Raw genomic sequence first — 22386 nt, forward strand, 5'->3', positions numbered from 1 at the left:
TGTTCCTCATTCGTGTAGTTACCTTATTATGCGTACAAGATATATGTATTGTAACATTTAGAACAAAGAGTGTTGACATAAACAACGAAACTATGTGCTACCTATAGGATAACGAATAAATACATACACTCACTATCATATGTTGCTATATGTGTACAACTATTTAATTGAATTTATGAGAGAAGCTAATAAAGCTCGAGACTAAGTAATTAAAGGAAAACAAAAACAATTTATGCATTTTGTATTGGATGCTTGAATCTTTCCATTGATGTTCAAGACTGTAATTCATCAGTCTCTTATTGGCATATGTGCGTATCGCCTTAATTCACAAGCATTATAAGCAAAGATGGATAGTGACTAGCATTGGAATCCAGGACAAAGAGCGTTTCATCCTATTTTCTGGGGCAAATACGACCCCCAAATGCCCTGGTATGGCCGAAAGTGGGGTGAGCCCGTCCTCCCTCTCGAAATACTCTCACACGGTCACGCGCATACAGCCTCTGCCAGGGAAGACTTACTCACTGCATTCTCGCACCACGGGTGTTGTCTATGGAAATGAGAGGACGAAAAGCGAATGTCCGGCGCTTTAACCGGATCCCAAACCAATGGTGTACATAGGCTCCAGTATCCTGCGGGAACAAATGGTGAATGAACCAATTGTTGGTCACCGGCTACCATGGGACTGCATCTCCTTACGATGCTCCATTGCCTTGTGGGTCAGACTTTTAGGTCAAAGGCTCGGGGAGTGGCCTCCTAAGAAAACCACCTGCTTCGGTTTGGGCACCCGGCAGTATCACAGCTCACAGGCAAACAGAATGAAATGACAATACCTACGGAAAATACTATACTTGCTTCGACTAACGGTCAAACGATTCACATTATTATTATTATTATTATTATTATTATTATTATTATTATTATTATTTACGTCATTATTCACCCTCTTTTATTCCTACTCCGTTAATACTTATTTTTTCGACTTATACAGCAGCACGTCTATGGTGGAAACTCGGTTCTATCTAAACGTTCTCTAGTCACTGTCCGGTTGAAAATTGTATGTTTCCACTGAATATGAGTACTGAGGCAGTTTTTCTGAAACCGCGTGCACCATTCAAACTGGCTGCCCTCAACGTTTGCACACTTATGCAGGTCGGACAATAGATAGGGCTGGCTATGTCTTTGGAAATTCTTAATATCGACGTTTGTTGTCTATCCGAGACCCGTATTTAAGACTCTGGTAAAGTACTACAAATTCGCTCTACATCTGTCGCTTCGAAAAGCTTGTTTTACGTGCGCTTATCCGGGGACCTTGTGGCATCTTCGTCTGGTCTTGCTGGCGTTGGTGTCACATTAAGCGCTCGAGCTGAGGCAGCACTAATCGATTGGATCCCTATTAACAGTCGGTTATGTGTTGTTAGATTAGAGAGTTCCATCAAAGTGAGAAGGAATCGGCGTGAGAAACCATGTCTTCTCGTCATCTCCACCTGTGCCCCGATAGATTGCAGCCCGGATGCAATGAAGGATGAATTCTACCACCAGTTAACCGTTATTCTCCAGAAAGTGCGTTCGACAGATATTGCAGTACTAGCCGGAGACTCGAATGCTCAGGTCGAGCGTCTAGGCACAGAAGAGGGTCGTTTAGGTGGCCGATGGGGACTTGTTAGTCGCAGGACAGATAACGGGGACCGTCTACTGCAACTTTGCTCAGACCACAACCTGTTTCTGGCTAGCACTAACTTTCGGCACAGATGACTTACCTCCGGCTCTTTCTAAAGATGGTGGTGACTTTTTGACTAAGGAACTGACGACGTTGTTTACAAAGGTTTGGGAACTAGAGAGTGTACCAACGTCATGGAATGAGTCGATAGTTGTCCCTATCTTTAAAAGGGTTCACGTCGTTCCTGTAACAACTATCGGGGATAAGTCTACTTCCGATTGCGTCCAAGCTATTGGCTTCCGTCATACTTCGTAGGTTGTTCAAAACCCGAGAAAGATTGACTCGCGAGGAGCAGGCTCGGTTTCGTTCTGGTCGAGGATGTATTGATCATATATTCACCCTCCGCCAAATGTTAGAACACCGCCATACTTATCAAAGGCCAACAATCGTAGTGTTTCTTGACATCAGGGCTGCCTTCGATTCGTTGGACAGGACTGTTCTCTGGGATTGTCTATTGAAGAAGGGTGTGCCTGAGAAGTTTATTAACATCCTAAAAGCCCTATATACAAACACCTCAGGTAGAGTGAGGGCATACAACCACCTCTCTCCATTGTTCCATTCGAGCAGTAGGGTTAGGCAGGGTTGCCCAATCTCACCATTCCTCTTCAACTTTGCCATCGATGACATTCTGGAAACAGCTCTAATGAATGTAAGTAATGGTGGTGTGGATCTGTTGCCCAGAGAAAGACTTCTCGTCCTTGAGTATGCGGACGATATTGTCTTACTGTGCGATAATGCCCAAGGCATGCAATCCGCACTTAATCAGTTGGCAATCAGTGTCCGTAGGTATGGTATGTGCTTTGCACCTTCGAAGTGCAAAGTACTTCTACAAGACTGGCAGGATTCTAATCCTGTACTCACTCTGGATGATGAGCGGATAGAAGTAGTCGAGAAATTCGTGTATCTAGGTAGCTGCATAAGTGCTGGTGGGGGTGTGAGTGATGAGATCAATGCACGTATAGTGAAAGCCAGAGCGGCTTATGCCAATCTGGGCCATCTTTGGTGCCTTCGTGATGTTAGTCTGGCTGTAAAAGGTCGGATCTACGACGCATCGGTGAGAGCAGTTTCGCTCTATGCTTGTGAAACCTGGCCTCTTCGAGTTGAGGATGTTAGACGACTCCCTGTGTTCGATCATCGCTGTCTCCGAAGGATTGCTGACATCCAGTGGCAACACCATGTTAGTAATGCAGAGGTTCGGCATCGTGTGTTCGGGTGCGGAGACGATAATTCAATTGGTGTCACTATCTTGAAACACCGACTTCGGTGGCTTGGACATGTTCTACGAATGTCGTCCCAGAGAATTCCACGTCGTGCACTATTTGCCGACGCTGGTACTGGTTAATATCCACTACGGGACTCGAAGCCATTACCATTCGCTTCAAACGCCATCACCTTATCCATTTAGCTACTGAGTCCTTATAGCCGATTAATGGGACGAAACGCGCATCCTGGATTCCTCTGTTAGCTACTATTCATCTTTGCTTATAAAAACAATTCATATCATTAGATAAAGAACACAATAATGGATTAAACTACTAAAAAAATAGACATGAAGATATGTTTAATCAGTGAAGGAAAAAAAGCATTCTTATCTACTGAAATATAGATCACTAAACCCATACCTTAATGATAGGAAGGTATTTAACTTACACAGTGTAACGTCTTCACTCTATACACCATTTTATTAGTGAACTATGAGCTATATTGCTTACATTAGGAAGTCATTTTACTAGTCAAATACTTAAGATCAAGTTTTAAAAAAAACCCACTCGTAAGCATTAAACAGTGTACTACTGATATCTACAGTCATAATGAACATAGTTACTAAGTTATACCACCACCTAGAAAGTACAAGATAGGTAACCTACTGAGCCAGTATTGATTTTTTTTTAAACCTTTGGTGGATGGTTGTTTATTAAGTCATAAATACAAAAATAACAATGTTAATTTTTCAAAAAAAAAGAAAAGAAAAACTCACAAAGTATACGTCCCTCGAAAACACTGATTATAATCTTTATATCGAACTTTATACTCATTTATAGTTGAATGATTCATCATTGATGATTGAGTTGATAATAAATCTGGACTATTTGATGCAATGTAATATAATGTTGTATTGATATCTTTTGCATTGACAGCTCCAGGAGCATAGGAATGACTAATAGTTATTCCTGATGTCCATAACTAATAAAACAATAGAATGAAGTATATAGTTAAATTTATTTATTTAAACACATAAATATTGGTACAAGAGGGCACCAAATATATATGCGCCACACCATATTTGTGTGTGTGGGCTGTGATACTGCCCGGGTGCTCAGACCGAAGCAGTTGGTTTTCTTAGGAGGCCACACCCCGAGCCTTTGACCTTAAGGTCTGATCCACAAGGCAATGGATCATCGTGAGGAGATGCAGTCCCATGGAAGCCGGTGACCAACAATTGGTTCATACGTCATTTGTTCCCACACGATATTGGAGCCTATGTGCACCACTGGTTTTGGATCCGGTTAAAGCGCCGGACATTCGCTTATTATATAGATAGATAGATGAGAATTTCATTGTTTAACCTTATATAATTTAATCAATACAATTATACTTTCTCATTCTGATGGGAATGTTTCAGAAAAATCTTTACAAAACTTAAACAACACTTCCCCATTCAGATTAATGTTTATGTTGTTTAAAGTATGGTCCATTATTATGAAATAACAACAGTAATGAATCTATCATGAATAGGATTTTATATTTGTAATGTCATAACAACAAAACACAAAGGTAAATTCATGGCAATATTTTGTAACCATGTTGAGACAATTACAACATTGAGAAAAAAATGAGTAATCTGTTATAGTTTAATATTGAATTAATGGAAGGAATAAATTTGATGAAAAGTCATTGAATATAGAAAAATACATCACGGTAGCGATATTTACGAACCTACCAGGTCCTGTTAAGTTTAGATCATAATTATTAATAAATATTGAGGTGTTATCACCAACTCATCAACTCAAATTGACTGTAGACTAGTTGTGAGTAGTTTAATGTTTACACCCGACCGTAGCGGCTACTTTGATGTGGTGGTCGGGTTTGCCCATCGTGATGACCCAACCGAGCTACATTGGCTGGAACATATGTTCCTGTGGATTTTACCATGCCAGGCAGGTCGATTGGAGAACGATAAGACTAGAAGCAGCAACTCAAAGTCTGAGGGCGAAGTCGTATTGCTGACTGTAGAGGGGTGTGACAACAGTAACGTGTTTTCCTAGGACAACCAGCATCTGCAGCGATGCAGCCTTCTTACCAGAAAGGAAGGGGTTAGGAGAGCCCGACCCTAAATATTTCACGCCTCACCTTACCTTACGAGTTTCCGTCTCCGGCGGTAAGGCCCTTTGAAGAACGGAGCTAACACGTTAAAAAACTCCCCACAAAAAGGCTGTGAGTGACCGGCCTCAAGAAGTTGTCCCTTGGGCTCTGCGGTCATGCTCCCAAGTCGTTAAGACCAACATTAATCCATCTTCCTGTTAGCGGGACATAGACTAGATTAAAGCATGCTCAATGCATGATTGCTTTGGTGCACGCTGATTGGCTAATTCTTATCCAATCAGCACTAGTCGATAGTTGGAGAATACTCTGGAATCTTCTTATGTAAAAACTATAAATATACTGACGTTTTTCCCTATTGTGCTTCTGGCTTGCATCTTGCCTCCATCTAACCTTGTTATTTGGAATATAATCTCTTTCCTGTTCAACCGTGTTCTGATTTGGGGTCTTGTCGAGTGAATCGGTGTCCAAGAAATACTAAGCAATAGGAATAGCTGGGTCATAACCGTAAGAAGAAAGAGATTAAAACAGTGGCGACGGGGAAAAACTAAAGAAAAATGGCGATTTCTTTAGAACAGTTGCGGTTAATATTACAGCACCAGCAGAAGTTGTTAGCCTTGCAACAACAACTATTGAGCACACTTTTCACTCGACCAGAAAATAAGAAATCTGTTTATGATGCAGTAACAGACATTTCAGAAGCATATCTAGTGGAGGGTTCAAATCCCTTTATACCTGAATCAGAACGTAATATTTTTAACGTGTCCGGCTCACAGCAAGAAAATACTGTGCTGAATGCTCATAAAGTTGTGGCAATACGAAATGATCAAGAGCCAGACCCTGTAGATGAAGCCCGGAGTCCAGAATTGAATGAAACACTACTGGTCCTGTCTAGCTCTGAAAATAAACTTCAGCTAGAACAAAATTATGGTCCACGTGATATTAGCCGAAAAAGCTATGGGGACTCGTATTCAGAAAATAACTGCAGTGACACAATGAACCCACATATACTGAATGTTACTCAAAATCATTGTGAGACAGAAATTTATACCGAATCAGCTTATCCGATTTCTAATGACAATGTATCAGATATGGGTTCTCAGAATAATGCATATAATTTTGATGAAATTTCCTTTAAAAATGAGGAAGATATGTCAGCCGAGTCCAAACCTCTTTCTTTAGTAGCTGCCTTTCAAACAAACTATGACATTCAGAGAAAGTATGTTACCATCCAGATAAACGGCATATCAGCTCGTCTTCAAATTGACACGGCATCAGGTATCACGTTAGTGTCTAGAGAAACGTATAAGTTGCTGGGTAGACCGCCAGTGAAGCCATCTAAGAAAACGGCTAAAAACGCATCAGGTGGTGTGCTAAAACTGGTTGGTGAATTACAGTGTGAATTTTCCTTCAATGGAACTAACTGTACAGGAATATGTTACCTAACAGAACGGCCGAACCTTGATCTTCTTGGTCTAGATATGCTAGACAAACTTGGAATAATGGATATACCAATTAACAGTGTCTGTAACGTATCGTGTTCATCATTGGACACCCCATTACTTCCAAAGAAGATAGGTGAACGGTTACTAGAAAAACTGAAAAGAAAGTTTGCCTCTGTTTTTCAGAATAGCCTTGGCCACTGTACCAAGATGAAAGCGCACTTACCAGTGAAACCAGATGCCATACCTATTTTTCGCCCGAGACGTCCTGTACCATATGCTGCTCTTGAGCTAGTCGACCAGGAACTTAATCGCTTGCAGCAGGCTGGTGTAATCCGACCAGTTAACTACTCTGCATGGGCCGCACCGATTGTAGTGATTAAGAAGGCCAATGGGACTATACGCATATGTGCCGATTTCTCGACCGGTTTAAATGCTGCATTAGATGTATATCAATATCCCTTATCAGTTCCGGAAGACCTGTTTGCCAAGCTTAATGGTGGGACATGTTTCGCGAAAATAGACTTATCCGATGCTTATCTCCAAGTGGAAGTAGATGAAGATAGTAGAGAGCTTCTGACCATTAACACTCATCGAGGGTTATTTCAATACACCCGTCTACCATTTGGCATCAAGACCGCACCCGCCATCTTTCAGCAAATAATGGATACGATGCTAACAGGTATACCTGGTACAGCAGCTTATCTAGATGATATCATAGTTATGGGTTCAACTGACAGTGAACTTTCTGATCGACTACACCAAGTCCTTAACCGAGTGTTGGGGTATGGTTTCCAACTACGTGAGGAAAAATGTATCTTCTTCATGCACTCGATCAAATACCTTGGTTTTATCTTAGATAAGAACGGTCGCCGACCAGACCCTGCCAACATCGAAGCCATTCAGAAGATGCCTGCACCAACTGATGTTTCTTCATTAAGATCCTTCTTGGGGTTAATCAGTCATTACAGCACATTCTTGCCTGAAATGCACCGAGTGAGAGGTCTTCTAAATGAATTACTATCGAAAGATAAACCTTGGCAGTGGTCAGCAGAATGTCAAGCATCTTTTGACAGAGTCAAATCAATGCTCAGCTCAAAGATTCTTTTGACGCACTTCGATCCCAGCTTGGAAATTGTTGTTGCATCTGATGCCTCTAGTCATGGAGTTGGAGCAGTGATATCTCACGTGTTTCCGGATAAATCAGAAAAGACAATTGCCCATGCTGCTAGATCACTTACTCCAGCCGAACGAAACTACAGCCAAATTGAAAAGGAAGCTCTTGCAATCATTTTCGCAGTCAAAAGATTTCATAAAATGCTCTATGGTCGTACATTTACTCTACTGACAGATCACAAACCTTTGATTGCAATCTTTGGGTCTAAGAAAGGAATCCCTGTCTATACGGCTAATAGACTACAGCGCTGGGCAACAATGCTCCTGAGTTATGATTTTAATATCAAGTATCAGTCGAAAAATACTATCGGTCAAGCTGACGCTCTCTCCCGATTAATTGGAGTTCAACATCCTGGACCAGAGGATATAATCATTGCCTCCACAACAGTAGACCCAGAAATACGAAGTATAGTGGCAGATGCCATTCGAAACACTCCAGTATCGTCAGATGAAGTCAGGGAAGAAACGCTTCGTGACCCAACACTACAAGAAGTTAGAAAGTTCCACCTAGAAGGGTGGCCCTCGAAAATCTATTCCACAGAGCTTCAACAGTTTTATCAGCGAAGACTCTCTCTTTCAATCATCGATGACTGTCTGCTGTTTGCCGAACGTGTCATAATTCCCAAGAAGCTACATCCAGCAGTGCTTGAACAGTTGCACGCAGGACATCCTGGAATAAATCGCATGAAAGCACTAGCACGAAGTTATGTATACTGGCCGCATTTAGACACCTAACTGGAGCAGCTATCCCGTTCGTGTACCAAATGTGCATTAGCAACAAAAGCACCGCGAAAAGCAGAGCTGCAATCATGGCCAATACCACAGTCACCGTGGCAGCGTATACATTTGGACTTTGCTGGTCCACTTCATGGACAAACTTACCTTTTGGTGGTTGATGCATATAGCAAGTGGCCAGAAATTTTTCTCATGGAACACCCGACTGCAAGCTGCACAGTCAGTAAACTACGTCAACTATTCAGTCGTTTTGGAATCCCGGAATTGATAGTTAGTGACAACGGAACACAGTTTACGTCCGAAATTTTCTCACAATTTTGTCGGCAGAACGGAATCCAGCACCTCCGAACACCTCCATTCCATCCCCAATCAAATGGCCAAGTGGAACGCTTTGTGAGTACATTTAAAAATGCTCTAAAAAATCCAAAGGGGAAGGGACCACTGAAGTTATCTTGGAGAGGTTCCTGTCTATTTATCGCTCTACACCGAACCCTCAGACAATTAACGGGGTCTCTCCAGCAGAAGCTCTACTTGGCAGAAAGATACGAACACATTTCGATGTCATCCGTCCTACGCCAGTTATTGAACCCCAACGAAACCTATCGATGGAGAATCAGTTTAACCGACATCATGGGGCACAAAGACGATTGTTCACGGTGGGACAAAAAGTGCTTGCTATGGACTATCGTGGGAAACATCCTACATGGACAGCTGGTCGGATCTTGAAAAAGAAGGGGAGTGTGGTTTACGAGGTGTCAGTTGGCTCGGAAGTTTGGGTACGTCATGCTAACCAATTGAAAGCAACCTCGATAGCCAGCAACAAGATTCAATATCGATTACCTCTTGATGTTCTGCTAGACACCTTTGAAATCAAAACGCCGGGAATAGACACATCAGTTTCTGTGCAAGAAAAGAGTGATACTTCTTTATTGCCTAGACGATGGACAAATCGAAAGCACAGGCCAGTCACTCGGTTGCAGTTGGACCCTAGCACCAGATCCTACGAATCTGCTCAGAGGGGAGGTGTTAGCGGGACATAGACTAGATTAAAGCATGCTCAATGCATGATTGCTTTGGTGCACGCTGATTGGCTAATTCTTATCCAATCAGCACTAGTCGATAGTTGGAGAATACTCTGGAATCTTCTTATGTAAAAACTATAAATATACTGACGTTTTTCCCTATTGTGCTTCTGGCTTGCATCTTGCCTCCATCTAACCTTGTTATTTGGAATATAATCTCTTTCCTGTTCAACCGTGTTCTGATTTGGGGTCTTGTCGAGTGAATCGGTGTCCAAGAAATACTAAGCAATAGGAATAGCTGGGTCATAACCGTAAGAAAGAGATTAAAACACTTCCTTTCCAGGTTCCTAGAGAAATACACTTCCAGTGTGGGCAGCCGGGAAGTGATATTGGCCCTCATACCCATAACAGCACACGAGACCAAGTTGGTCACGATCAAATCCTTCCTGCACTTCCTTAATGTTTACAGATATTCACTAGAATATAGTTTAAAGTTATAAACTCTGTAAATCTAACTATTAATCACTAAGAAATTTTGGGATAAAGAATACACCGAAGATCCCGTTTCTAGTTTAATAAAGTTGAAGAATGTATTGTTGATATAGGCTTAATACAGACAAAGAATTTTCGATGTCAGATATTCAGTTTATGTTATATTATTAAATGGTAACATCAACCATTCTAATCGATCGATCAACTTACTGTTTATGTCCTTATTTATCATAGAAACCTTGGTCTATTGAAGCTTAGAGTATGTCTATATGACTACTAAGAGATTCTTCATGCATTCACCATCAGTGATAAGCCGTTGAAAATAATCAAGTTATTGTACATGTATGTTCCAAACGGGGTCGATAGGAAAATGATGAAATCTGAAACAACAGAAATCACTATGAGCCCCCCTTAACGCTATCGAAAAGCACATGAGTATACATGGAAATTAGTCGTATGATTTTACATAGAAATGGTCGACTGATCAGCTTACAGACCCTAATCGACTGAAGTATCTCGGAAATATGCTATTCACTTTAAATAATTTGCCAGTTACAGACGGTCAGTGATAACACCCGGTCGTTCAAACCGAAGTAGGTAGAGAGATTACGACTTAGAATTTAGTAGTTGAAAGTTGAACGTCTTAACCAGTCAGTCATATTTTCGTGCTTGTCTAGTCACCTAAATTTCAACGGTCAATGTTGGGTGACAGAGCAGAAAAAAATAAGGATGGGGAAATCAAAACATGGAGTCAATCCACGTAATCCATGGCTTTAGACTTCCTAAATGAACCCCAAGTTATAATCACAATCTATGATTTGAAGCTTTAACCGGGACGGCCGAAATGGATCAAGATAACGGGGATGAATTTATTCACTGTTTTTTTCTTCATACAAATCTGAAATCTACCTCACCTACTCCACTTTTGAAGTCAGGTAACACTTTAAACTACGATAGACAATAAGAGTGATTTCAAAACATGATATCAGTCCATGAAGCCATTAACTGTTGGACTGAGCTGTGCACTTAGGTACAGACTACCTGGTTGCAGACCAGGCGATCATCGTAACCAGTGGTTATTATTATTAGCTTTATTCAATATTATATTTTTGGTACAATATAGAATTCGTAGCACAAAGTATTTCAACAAGTTTCCGTTTCTTACTTATTGGTCGATCCTGACGATAAATATTGAATGATCGCCAGATAGTCAGTCGACATTTGAATAATGTACATTCTTTTCGCTGCATATTCCCAGCAACCACGATATCTCTGATTGGGCTCTTTTTTAACTTGTACAACGAAAGGTTGTACACTTTTCACAAACGCATCTGAATTGAGATAATGATCTTGTGAAACAAGCAAAAGACAGATAACTTGTTGAAATATCAAGATGGCAGGGACAATTAGCCAAGGTGTTTAAGAAGGACGCCAAAACGAGAGAGACTAAGCGTAATCGCTCGGAATCATTTACGACGGAGCAGATGTATTCACTCTTAATCTTCCCTTAGATTCTACCTATTTGAATCCTATTTTATTCCGCTAATCTATATTTTCTTTTCGAATCATATCTTTTATGTATAACCTTTTATACTACCACTGATAATATTACTATATCAATCACTCTATAATTTGTTTGACAATTTCCCGTTGTTTTTTTAAAATGGGGCATGGTAACTTGAACTGATGACCATACGTGTAAGGTTCTAATGTTACGTATAACTGACAACTGATAAACACTGATTGAAAGACTAGCAATTCACGAAGGTATTTATTTATGAGTGCCAAAGAATGAAAAAAATACACTAGAGATTTGTAGAACTACTGTGTATGCTAATTAACATTAATGGGTGATTTTAATGCGAAAGACATGAGTACAGAGAAAACTAATGAAAAGCAATAAAACATTCACAAAAATAAAATAAAAGGAAAAAGTAGAAACATTCAAGATAACTTGATCGATTGTGTACCGAATCACAAAAAATAGGTAACCACTAAGTCATAACTTTTCGCCTATAGGTTAACATGTATTCATTCCTTCACTATTTTAATACTTTTTGTGAGAATGGTCCACGGGTGAACTCGAGGAAGCTGTAAGAAGCTCAGAAGAAGCCGAAGATATTCCATCCAACCATCTTTTAGAAGAATATTCTAGAATCTCTACATGTAGCTTCCCAATTAGACAATGCTAATAACCCCCTGTGTGCGTATTGGATAGCTATAATGATGATTTTGTTCTTACTAAAAACTATAAATACCTGACAGTTTTGTACTATAATTTGACATTGTTTGGAACAACATTCCTTTTACTAGACTTTTGTCTTCTCATCGCGACTTGGAAGGGTTCTAGCGTTCTAGTACTTAAGTTATACGCGGTATATCAAGGATATAAGTTCTTGATATAACACTTTTTTTACTGGCTCCTTTTAGGGTATTATATTATCTTATTAATTTTCAGTAACTAATAACATTATCATTCAACAACATTTAACTCTTCATCAAAATGTGTTGAAGTTCTAAGTTTTTCCAAGAATCTGTAACATATTACTTACGCCTGTTACTCCCAACGGAGCATAGGTCACCGACCAGCATTCTCCAACCCACTCTGTCCTCCATCTTCCTTCCTAATTCTATCCAATTTTTGTCCATTCTTTTCATGTCCGTCTCCATTCTTCGGTGTAATGTGTTCGTTTGTCTTCCTTTTTTCCTTCGGTGTTGAGGATTCCAAGTGAGGGTTTACCTTGTGGTACAGTTGGGTGCTTTCCTTAATGTGTCCTATCCACTTCCAGCGTTTCTTCTTGATTTTTTTCCTCCGCTGGAATCTGGTTTGTTGTCGCCCACAGTAGGTTGTTGCTGATAGTGTCTGGTCAACGGACCCGAAGTATTTTGCTTAGACAACTGTTAATAAACACTTGTATCTTCGCGATGATGGCATTCGTAGTTGTCCAGGTTTCTTCCTTATACAGTAGAACTGTTTTGACATTTGTATTGAAAATTCTGACTTTGGTGTTGGTTAACAGACATTTATTTTGAGTCGAGATGTTCTTCAGTTGTAAATACGCTGTTCTTGCTTTGCCGATCCGCGCCTTCATACCTACATCAGAGCCACCGTGTTAATCAATGATGCTGCTCAGATGTGTAAAGGTTTTTACATCTTCCAAAACTTCTACGTCAAGTGCGATTCGATAGGTGCATGCTGTGTTGTATCGGAGAATCTTGCTTTTCCCTTTGCATATGTAACTCACTAAAAGAACGCCAACCAGAAAAATCCTTAACATATAATTTGATTATTATTGTAATTGTGTTGTCTTGATGTTCTTAACATTCATCCTTATTTATTGTGCACTCATTAAACACTTGTTTGTTCGTAAAAAATTTCATACTTTATGTCTATAGTTCTCGTTTTGATTTGTCGGATGTCATTACTGGATTAAAGAACTACCGTCTGTTACGTATGTCTTGATAAATAATAAGTATTGTGGCAGGCTCTTCTGCTTTGATCTTATCTTGAACCACGTAAACCTTTTAGATAACTCACTTATTAGATTTGTAAGGTATATTACTTATGTTGTCATTAATAACTGTACCGTTCCACGGAAAAAACTCATTGATTCAACTTAAGATTCTATGCGTGCTTCAGTTGTTCGATCCGAATCCTTGAGTGAATTTAACGGATACCTACTCCCTTTTGTGTTTTTCACAAACAACTAGTGATTTTAGGAGTTAAAATTAAATACTAGTCGACAAATCGTTAGGAATTACTCTCCAAAACCCTAATACTAGTTGTTGAGGATATCCAGAAATCTCCTCGAAAAAAGTTAATAAAGGCTCTGAAAACACTAAGAAGCATCTTATCCAATCAGCATTCACTATAAGTTTTTTTTGCCAGAAACATCTAGAAAGTGAGAAGTCATATGTCGATTTTTTGATTGAATGATTACATATACTGCTACTCTGTTTAGTAGCGTCTCTGAATTTTCCAGAAACCCAAGGCCATCTAAAATAGAATAAAATCTTAGATTTTCTGTAGATAGATAAACTTTTGGAGTAAAGCGTTTCTTCCATATTTCACGCCTTTTCTCTCGTGTTCAAGTAGCTGTGTAGATTTAGACCAGGGTTACCAGAACAGCTTAAGAACCGGATCTAGCGTTCGTTTAAAAGAGTTATCATTATTCTGATCAGCATCACATGTAAGAATAGACAGCTAGCTGAAATATGTAACACAGAAAACTACTTCAGAAGATACAGCTTCCTGCCTAAATCACTGAATATAAGCTTCAGACGGACCATTCAGTTATCCACTTGAATAACTAAATACATTCAATTTAAACATAAACTCACATTTCCATCGCAATATCTCATAATATCAAGGTTGAGAAAACTGATGACTAGATGAAATATCTTCATTTTGATACAAAGTTGACAACGGTTGGTGGTATATATGTCGAACGAGCCATTCACATTATCCAAGTAAACTATTCAGTACGTTAAGCCATAATAGTAGTTATCACTAGTTTGGCAATTTTCATACACTCAGTTAAAACAGCTCAATATTAAGCACTGTTATATGCTCTTTTTCCAATAACTCTGCTTTCAACCTACATTTCTAAAACTGGTTTTCTTACTATACAAGCCCTAATCATTTGATTTGTGTGTGAGCTGTGATACTTCCCGGGTCCCCAGAATGAAGCAGGTGGTTTTCTTAAGGAAGCTAAACCCCTAGACTTCGACCTAAAGGTCTGGGTCGGGAGGAAGTGGAACAACGTCAGGAGATGCAGTCCCATGGTAGCTGGTCACAAACAATAGATTCATACGCCATTTGTTCCCTCAGAATCCTGGAGCCCATGTACACCATTGGTTTGTAATCAAAGTTTCCCGACTTACCTAGTTGGACCCTCCGTGTTCACTAACCCGGTTAAAGCGACGGACATTCGCCTTTAGTCACCTCAATTTCGTAAACAACAGTAATACTGCGAGAAGGCAGTGGGTAGGACTTCCCTAATAGTGGCTGTATACGCGTGACCATGTGAGAGTAATTCGAGAGGGACAGCTGACCTTCCCCTCCCTCGGCCGTACCAAGGCAATTGAGGGCCCGAGAGATGGTGCAACACAGTGGATAGAGATATTATCAGATATGGCTCAGAATAGAAGCCAGTGGAGAGCCTGCTGTAACCTTCTTCTACTTTCTTCATAAAAAGTGGTTGTGACTTCCTTAACTGAAAGAATTCTTCTGGTTGTTCCTATCCGTTTCCCCCATTATCATTATTACTACACCACCACCCAGTAATCTGTGGTCGTTATTGTTCTTTTTTTCCATTTACGCACCTTACCTTCGTTTCCTCTTCCCATTCTCATTGTGTTTGTGTGGCGCATATATATCTGGTGCCCCCTTGTACCAATATTTATATGTTCAAATAAATAATTAAAATAAACATTTTCATCACTGATATTGAAAAATGGTTTAAATTTTTTATAAGATTATAATTGTTATGAGAATAAACTTACGAAATTCCAAGCATCAGTATGCTCTTTACGTAATTCACTTTCTGGATAACTCAAGGCAAACATTAATTCAGATGAAATTAACGATTCCAGTCGTGTTCGTTCTTTGGCCAAATGACCAAGATCTGATTTAAATTGAATTAAATCATGCTCTGTAATCAATATTGGTTGATCTGATATCCGGATACCAGTAATAAAAGTATATGACTGGGCTCTGTATAAAGGGATGGATTAAAATGATGATAATAATCAGTGATACATCAATGAGAAATTTTTGAAAATACAAAAATCAAATGGCCAATGACAGATGAAGCATTCATATGACTTGTCGATCAATTTACAGTATGTTACAAATTGTGGACTGTGTGCCTTGTTAATGTATAACGTAACGATACCGCAAATCAGAGAGCAGTGACTTATCGATCGGATCAATGACGCGTAAACCCGTATGAGCAGTCTAGAGTCCTAATTGGTCCCGATTTCTGTCTAGCCCAGCCAGTTAAGTCCAGAACGTCAATCTCATCCTCTGAGATATGAATCATTATATTTCAAATATAATCGGTTTATATACCGATCAAACAGACCACAAAATAGAAAATAACACTTGTACGGAATTTGGCCAAATGTGGCTGTGAATGTGGGAGGCAGTGACTAATAGACAGGGCATGATTAGAGAATGGAAAACGTATAATAATTGGTCATAGGTCAAAATAAAGCTTATAATAAGAGGAATATGAATAGTTTAGTTGTTTAACAATTATACGATAAGAATATGTGTTTAGTATTGGTCCATAAATGGATCCCAAAGTTACCATTCATTATGCTTATCGGGACCTAACACACCTCTCCTTTTTTGAAGATCCGGAGTTGATATCCAGATTTTAAATTTTGCGAGTTTATCAAAGGATTTTAGAAGCTCGATACTTAGATCAATCAGCAGACGATGTACACATGGAAATCGACTTCATTTATTAACCAGTCAGAAAAATCATGGACGAATATGGGATCAAAAACTAGATCAAGGTGGGAGACAAAACATACGTCCTGGATACCATCCTCCATCTTTGCTTATAGTGCTTGTAAATTAAAGCGATATCGAAGCAATACACACAGGATGTGCATATACCAATAAAAGACTGATTAATTGCAATCCTTAACATCAATGAGAAGACTCAAGTAAACAATACAAAACGAATTTAAAATTTCAAAGGGTTGAATGTTTTAGAAAGTGATTTTTGATACTTTATACTACTTTAATCAATTTCAGTAGGCTAATGAAATAATAGTGAAACAAAAAAGATGAATTCCATACAGCAAAAAAGCATGAATCTATCTCGCAGCGAAAAACTATGAAGATCAGAATAGATAAACAATCGACATCCTGCTATTTCTTTGGAAAATGCTAGTCTTAAGTGAAGTCCAGCTAGAAGGCGGTCTGCTTGAATAACTATGCTACCTATTCCTGCCATTTAAATTTTCCAACAAGTTATCTTTTGTATTATGTCTCTTAATCGCATAAACTACTCAGGCGCATTTATGAAAGTTTTAAGACCTATCGCTTCACAAGGTACAAAGAAATACGATTGAATATATCATGATGGCTAACAATATGCATTGAAAAGAAAGAACATTAATTAGATGCTGATCCCTGAACTAAGTTTTGATTGTCAATCTCTAATTGGCAAGGAAGACTGTCACCCATTCCTATTAAGTCCAAATACGAATATAAACTGTGGTGTGAGCGCATATGATTATTAGTGCTTTTTCTGCATCGTCTAATATACAAATAAGATTTTGTATTGAGATCATGAACCGATTGGTGTTAGAACACCATTGAAAACCTGGAAGCACTGGACGGCCGTTCATCCTAATATGGGACTCCTCAGCAATGCGCATCCATGATCCCGCTCGCGGGGTTCGAACCCAGGGCCTTCATTCTCGAGCGCGAACGCTTAACCTCTAGACCATTGAGTTGGCATCCAATAAAGTTAATGTCTAATCTTAACCAATCCACGAAATTGAGCGACCGTGAGATCGTGAATGCGCACTGTTGAGAAGTCCCACAATAGGACGAAACGGCCATCCAGTGCTTCCAGATTTTCAATGGCGGTTTTACATCAATCAGTTCATGATCTCAATCAAAAACTAAATAGCCTCCACAACCCTATAATGATAGAATTAAGAATATAAATATAGCTTTTGAGTATATATTTGATTTGATAAAGTGATTATTACACAAGATATGAACTATTGTTTATGGAACGTATCTTTTAAATTATATTAACTAGAAAAAAGTTAAATTGATACAATTACAAAATGATGGAGGAAGATTTGTAGCTCAGGTCACTAATTTCAATGATGTGTTTTTGAACCAGATGGTTGAATTGCAGAGGTCTTAATGGCGTATTAGACACTACCAGCGCCTACTTATGGCAGATTGTTGAAAAGAGTTGATATAAATCCCTTTTCATGACTGGTTGAATGTATCAATTTTCCCACGTGAAAATAAGTCTGATTTCTAAGGTTTAGCTGAAGGCGTTGAGATGGCGGAGGGGGGGGCACATACACACACACACACACAATCTCCCTCTCTTTCGAAAAATATGCGATGCTTGAGTTGTTTGATAAATCAGGTGTGGCCGATACCTTGTTGTAGTTCTTCATCTATTTAAATTCCATTTGTAGGCAATTAGCAACATATGAAACGAAATCATCTTCAAGTAATTTAACAACCTTCAAACAATTATATCATAAATTAACCAATAAAGTCACAATGGTAAACATTTAGGTTAATTTTCTCACAGTGCTACCAAGAGAAAAATGAGATTTGAATACTTTTCATCTTTAACTGCTTTGTGATTCTGAAGAAGAATTCGATTCTTTGAGAAACAATAATCATGATGTGAAAAATCAGCTCTGAAAATGTCTTGATATCGATCAAATTAAGATTTAAATGTGACATCTGTATTTGTATTAAACTGAAACTTACTAAGTTAATCAAGAATTCATTAATTGATCCCAGTGATGCAGATACCTGTACTGAATTCTTTTGAATCTAGAAATTTTTAGCCATCAATTTAATCGATTTTAATTATGGTGCTTGAAACTTCATCTGCTGTTACTACTGTAAGATACTTTTAATCTACTCTTGCGAAATTGATGTTATTGACTTCATTTCCACATATTGCACTGGAAGTTCATCACTAGAAAACTGTTGTGACGTGAAATGTTTAAGAGTCGATACTGATACGTAATCTTTATGTTTACGAGTTCAACTGGTTACTCAAGTGAAATGATTGAGATTGAGAATGGAAGTTTATTGGCTAAAGTGAATTGACATGTATGTTTACACATATATACATATCCCTCATAAAACTAAACCACTAATAGTGTGTCACATCCCTTTGAAATTAAAGTCATTTCTTGTCCCACTGACTGATTAGTACAATGTATCAATATATGGTTAGGTCTTATGATTAAGTAATTAAATTCAGAGCAATTTAGTATCCAAGTTCAAATCTGAATATTTGGCTTTAATTTATTTTTAGTATTTTCAAGGATAGAGATACTTGCAATCTGTGTAAGACGGAAATAAATCTAACATAGTTTAAAGCTTCTACACAAGAACCAAAGTCAAGGTTATAAAAGCTGTGTGTAAACATACTTGACCTCTATTTATCGATCTATTATCTATATATAATCGATTAACTGTTATGAAGTTGACCACATAACAACTATTCTCAATTCATTCCTAATGCATAATTGGCAAACTTGTATGCCTTTGATACAGGTATGAAGCAGTGGCATATTTTTTAAAGCATTGAACTCTAAAGCAAAAGATTGACAGTCCGAATAGCTCTCCACCGGGTAGTGTTACTAGCTCTTGAACAAAAAGTGTAGTTCAGAGTTGGATACATAAACCAATAACTGCTAGATAAGGTACAGAATGACAAGAGAGCTTAACGTCATTGACTGGTTATCTAGTTGTTTATTGGCTACTGATTTTTGATTTTAATGGTATGAGATGACAAAATTGCTCTCCGAATGTTTAACATAGGTGGAAGCATAATTCTATAATGGGAGACTTTGCGTACACAATAACCAAACTTATAATAATAATACTTATATTAATCATGTATCTCAGTACCGAAGTGCAGAGGCTATCTTGACACAGGGGTCGATCTTGGCTATCGCAACAACATAATCAAGGTACAATGGTCTTGGCTCGTGTTCCTTAGGGTCCTTTACCATGTCAAATAAGTAAGCCAGGTAATCCCAATACCAAAAGCAGAACACTTAAGATGGGAGGGTGAAAAAGTACTGTCGATCGTACGTTATTTTGATTATAATACGATATTTCCGATGGATAAACAGCATCTCAAGGAATACTGTCATCCCATAAAAAAATAAGATTTTAAAGAAGTTGGCCTTTAAAACAATGTCCGGCGGTGTTCCTGTGTCACTGACTAGACCTGAATAGCACGTACAAAACTATGCACAAATAGACCATCGTGATTGGAACTAAACAGTGGTCTTGAGTGCTGTTATAGGTATGAGTGTGGTTATCAACTTCCCGATTGCCCACACCGTGGAAGGGTTCTTCTGAAGGTACCTGAAAATGAAATCGGGCTAGAGTTTGTATAAGTAACCAGAGAGCGTGACCGCAGTGCCTAAGGTACAAATGCTTGAGGTCGGTCACACACGACCTTTGTGTAAGGAATTTTCGTGTTACCTCTGTACTTGTTGGGACCTTACCACCGGAAGTGGAAATCAATGGGATAAGACGAGGTGTGCATTTTTAGGATCGGCCTTTTCTAACCCCATTCTTCCTTGTGGGAAGGCAGCATCACTGTCATGCTCGTTGTCTGAAGGAAACACCTTACTGCTGTCACACCTCTGTACAGTCAGCAGTACGACTTCGCCTTCGGTTTTCTGTTTTTAGTCTTACCGTTATTCAACCGACCTGTCTGGCGTGGTAGGACCTTGAGGAACCGTTGTTCCAGCTAGTGTATCTCGGTTGCTTCATCACGATAGGCAAGCCCAACCACCACGTCAATGTAGCAACAACAAACCCTTGACCTCTGCGGCCACGCTCTTATGTGTTTAAGATCACTACTAACCCAGTTTTATTTTGGAAGTCGCTCAAGAAGAAAATTCCCTTAACTGCACACACATACCTCTAACAACAATCAAGTTGATTGTGTACAGAGCGAAAATCCATATTTATTCCTAAATGCTTCCTTTATTCCTATTATTATCTCCTTCTTCTCTGGTTACATATATCTTTTCACGTAGAACTAATGCTAATTATTCTATCTTACGAAATCCTATCCTTGGTAATCCGAAATCACACTCTAAAATACATTTTAGAGCTTCAGATATTTAAATGGTGTGTCAAAATGATTCAAGATACTGTTAGCTTTTTAATGAAAGAAGAAAATTCTAGACAACTGTATGATTTTAGCTAGGACTAACAAAAGTCCTAACTGAAACCGGTATCAAGGATAAGCAAAGGTGTTTATAAGCTGGTTTGACCGAAACATATCAATTTAATATTGTCCTTTTCATGAAAATACATTGACTATACTGAGAAAAGTATTTGATATTTTGTACATGAAATCTGATACAAAATGATTTGAGTATAATAAGTTTCTACAGATATTATGAGTGAAGATACTTTAATAAACTTTACTTACTTACTTGCGTACGCCTGTTACTCCTCGTGAAGGAGCATAGGCAGCTCACCAGCATTCTCCATCCAACCCTGTACTGGGCAATCCTTTCCAGCTCCTTCCAGTTCCTATTCATCCTTTTCATATCTGCTTCTATTTCTCGATGTAATGTGTTCTTTGGCCTTCGTCTTTTCCCCTTCCCTTCAGGATTCCAAGTTGGGGCTTGCCTCGTGATGCAGTTTGATGACTTCCCCAATGTATGTCCTATCCATTTTCATCGTCTTCTCAGAATTTCCACTTCAGCTGGAAGCTGGTTTGTCCTCTCCCACAGAAGGCTGTTGCTGATGGTGTCCGGCCAATGAATGTTGAGTATCTTGCGTAGACAACTATTTATAAATACTTGCACCTTCTTGATGATGGTTGTAGTAGTTCTCCGAGTTTCAGCTCCGTACAGCATAACTGCATCGACGTTCGTATTGAAGATTCTCACTTTGATATTGGTTGAAAGTTGTTTTGAGTTCCATATGTTCTTCAACTGAAGGAATGCGACTCTTGCTTTGCCAATCCTTGTATTTACGTCTGCACCTGATCCTCCTTGTTCATCGATGATGCTTCACAGGTATGTGAAGGATTCTACATCTTCCAGAGTTTCTCCATCAAGAGTGATTGGATTGCTGTTCTCCGCTTTGAATTTGAGGACCCTGGTTTTCCCCTTGTGTATGTTGAGGCCTACTGATGCAGAGACTGCTGCTACACTGGCTGTCTTTATCTGCATTTGCTCGTGTATATCGGATAGGAGGGCTAGGTCATCTGCGAAGTCCAAATCGTCTAATTGATTCTGAGCTGTTCATTGTATTCCGTGTTTTCCTTCAGATGTCGAGGTCTTCACAATCCAGTCGATCACCAGAAAGAGGATTTAATAAACTTTAAAAGTATTAAAAAACAAACAAACAAACAAATTACTTACGATCCAGATAAAACAGTTAGATTTTCTGGAAATACTGGCTCATATACAACAACTACTAATACTTTAGCTATAATTGGATCATGATCATTTGGTTTAAAATTATCTGACATAGGTAAATGTATTAATCCACAAGCAATTTGATATGTGACTTCTTCTGTAGCATGATTCTTTAATTCACTTTTTTGTTGAAGTCTATTCAATTCATGAACAAAAGGAAAATTTTACAGAAAAAAGAAAAGGATAAAGAACGAGATTATTAGTAGATAACCAAGATGATGAATAGAATCATTCATATGAAATGAAACTTAACTACATAGAGTACTTTAACATTGATAGTTTC

At 38.8% G+C, this 22386-nt stretch overlaps 1 protein-coding gene across 2 annotated transcripts in view; it reads right to left on the reverse strand.

Moving 5' to 3' along the window:
- The window catches only part of MS3_00007017 (uncharacterized protein), a 63375-nt gene that overhangs the window by 27549 nt on the left and 13440 nt on the right, over positions 1 to 22386 (reverse strand). For both annotated transcript variants that reach the window (XM_051215273.1, XM_051215272.1), the window contains 3 exons: positions 22047 to 22238; positions 15411 to 15621; positions 3696 to 3901 (listed from right to left, as the gene is read on the reverse strand). In XM_051215273.1, the coding sequence (XP_051068474.1) occupies positions 3696 to 3901; positions 15411 to 15621; positions 22047 to 22238 (609 nt within the window). The remainder of the gene's footprint in view (positions 1 to 3695; positions 3902 to 15410; positions 15622 to 22046; positions 22239 to 22386) is intronic.

The sequence above is a fragment of the Schistosoma haematobium genome, chromosome 2, assembly GCF_000699445.3.
Source record: "Schistosoma haematobium chromosome 2, whole genome shotgun sequence".
Classification (NCBI taxonomy): Eukaryota; Metazoa; Platyhelminthes; class Trematoda; order Strigeidida; family Schistosomatidae; genus Schistosoma; species Schistosoma haematobium.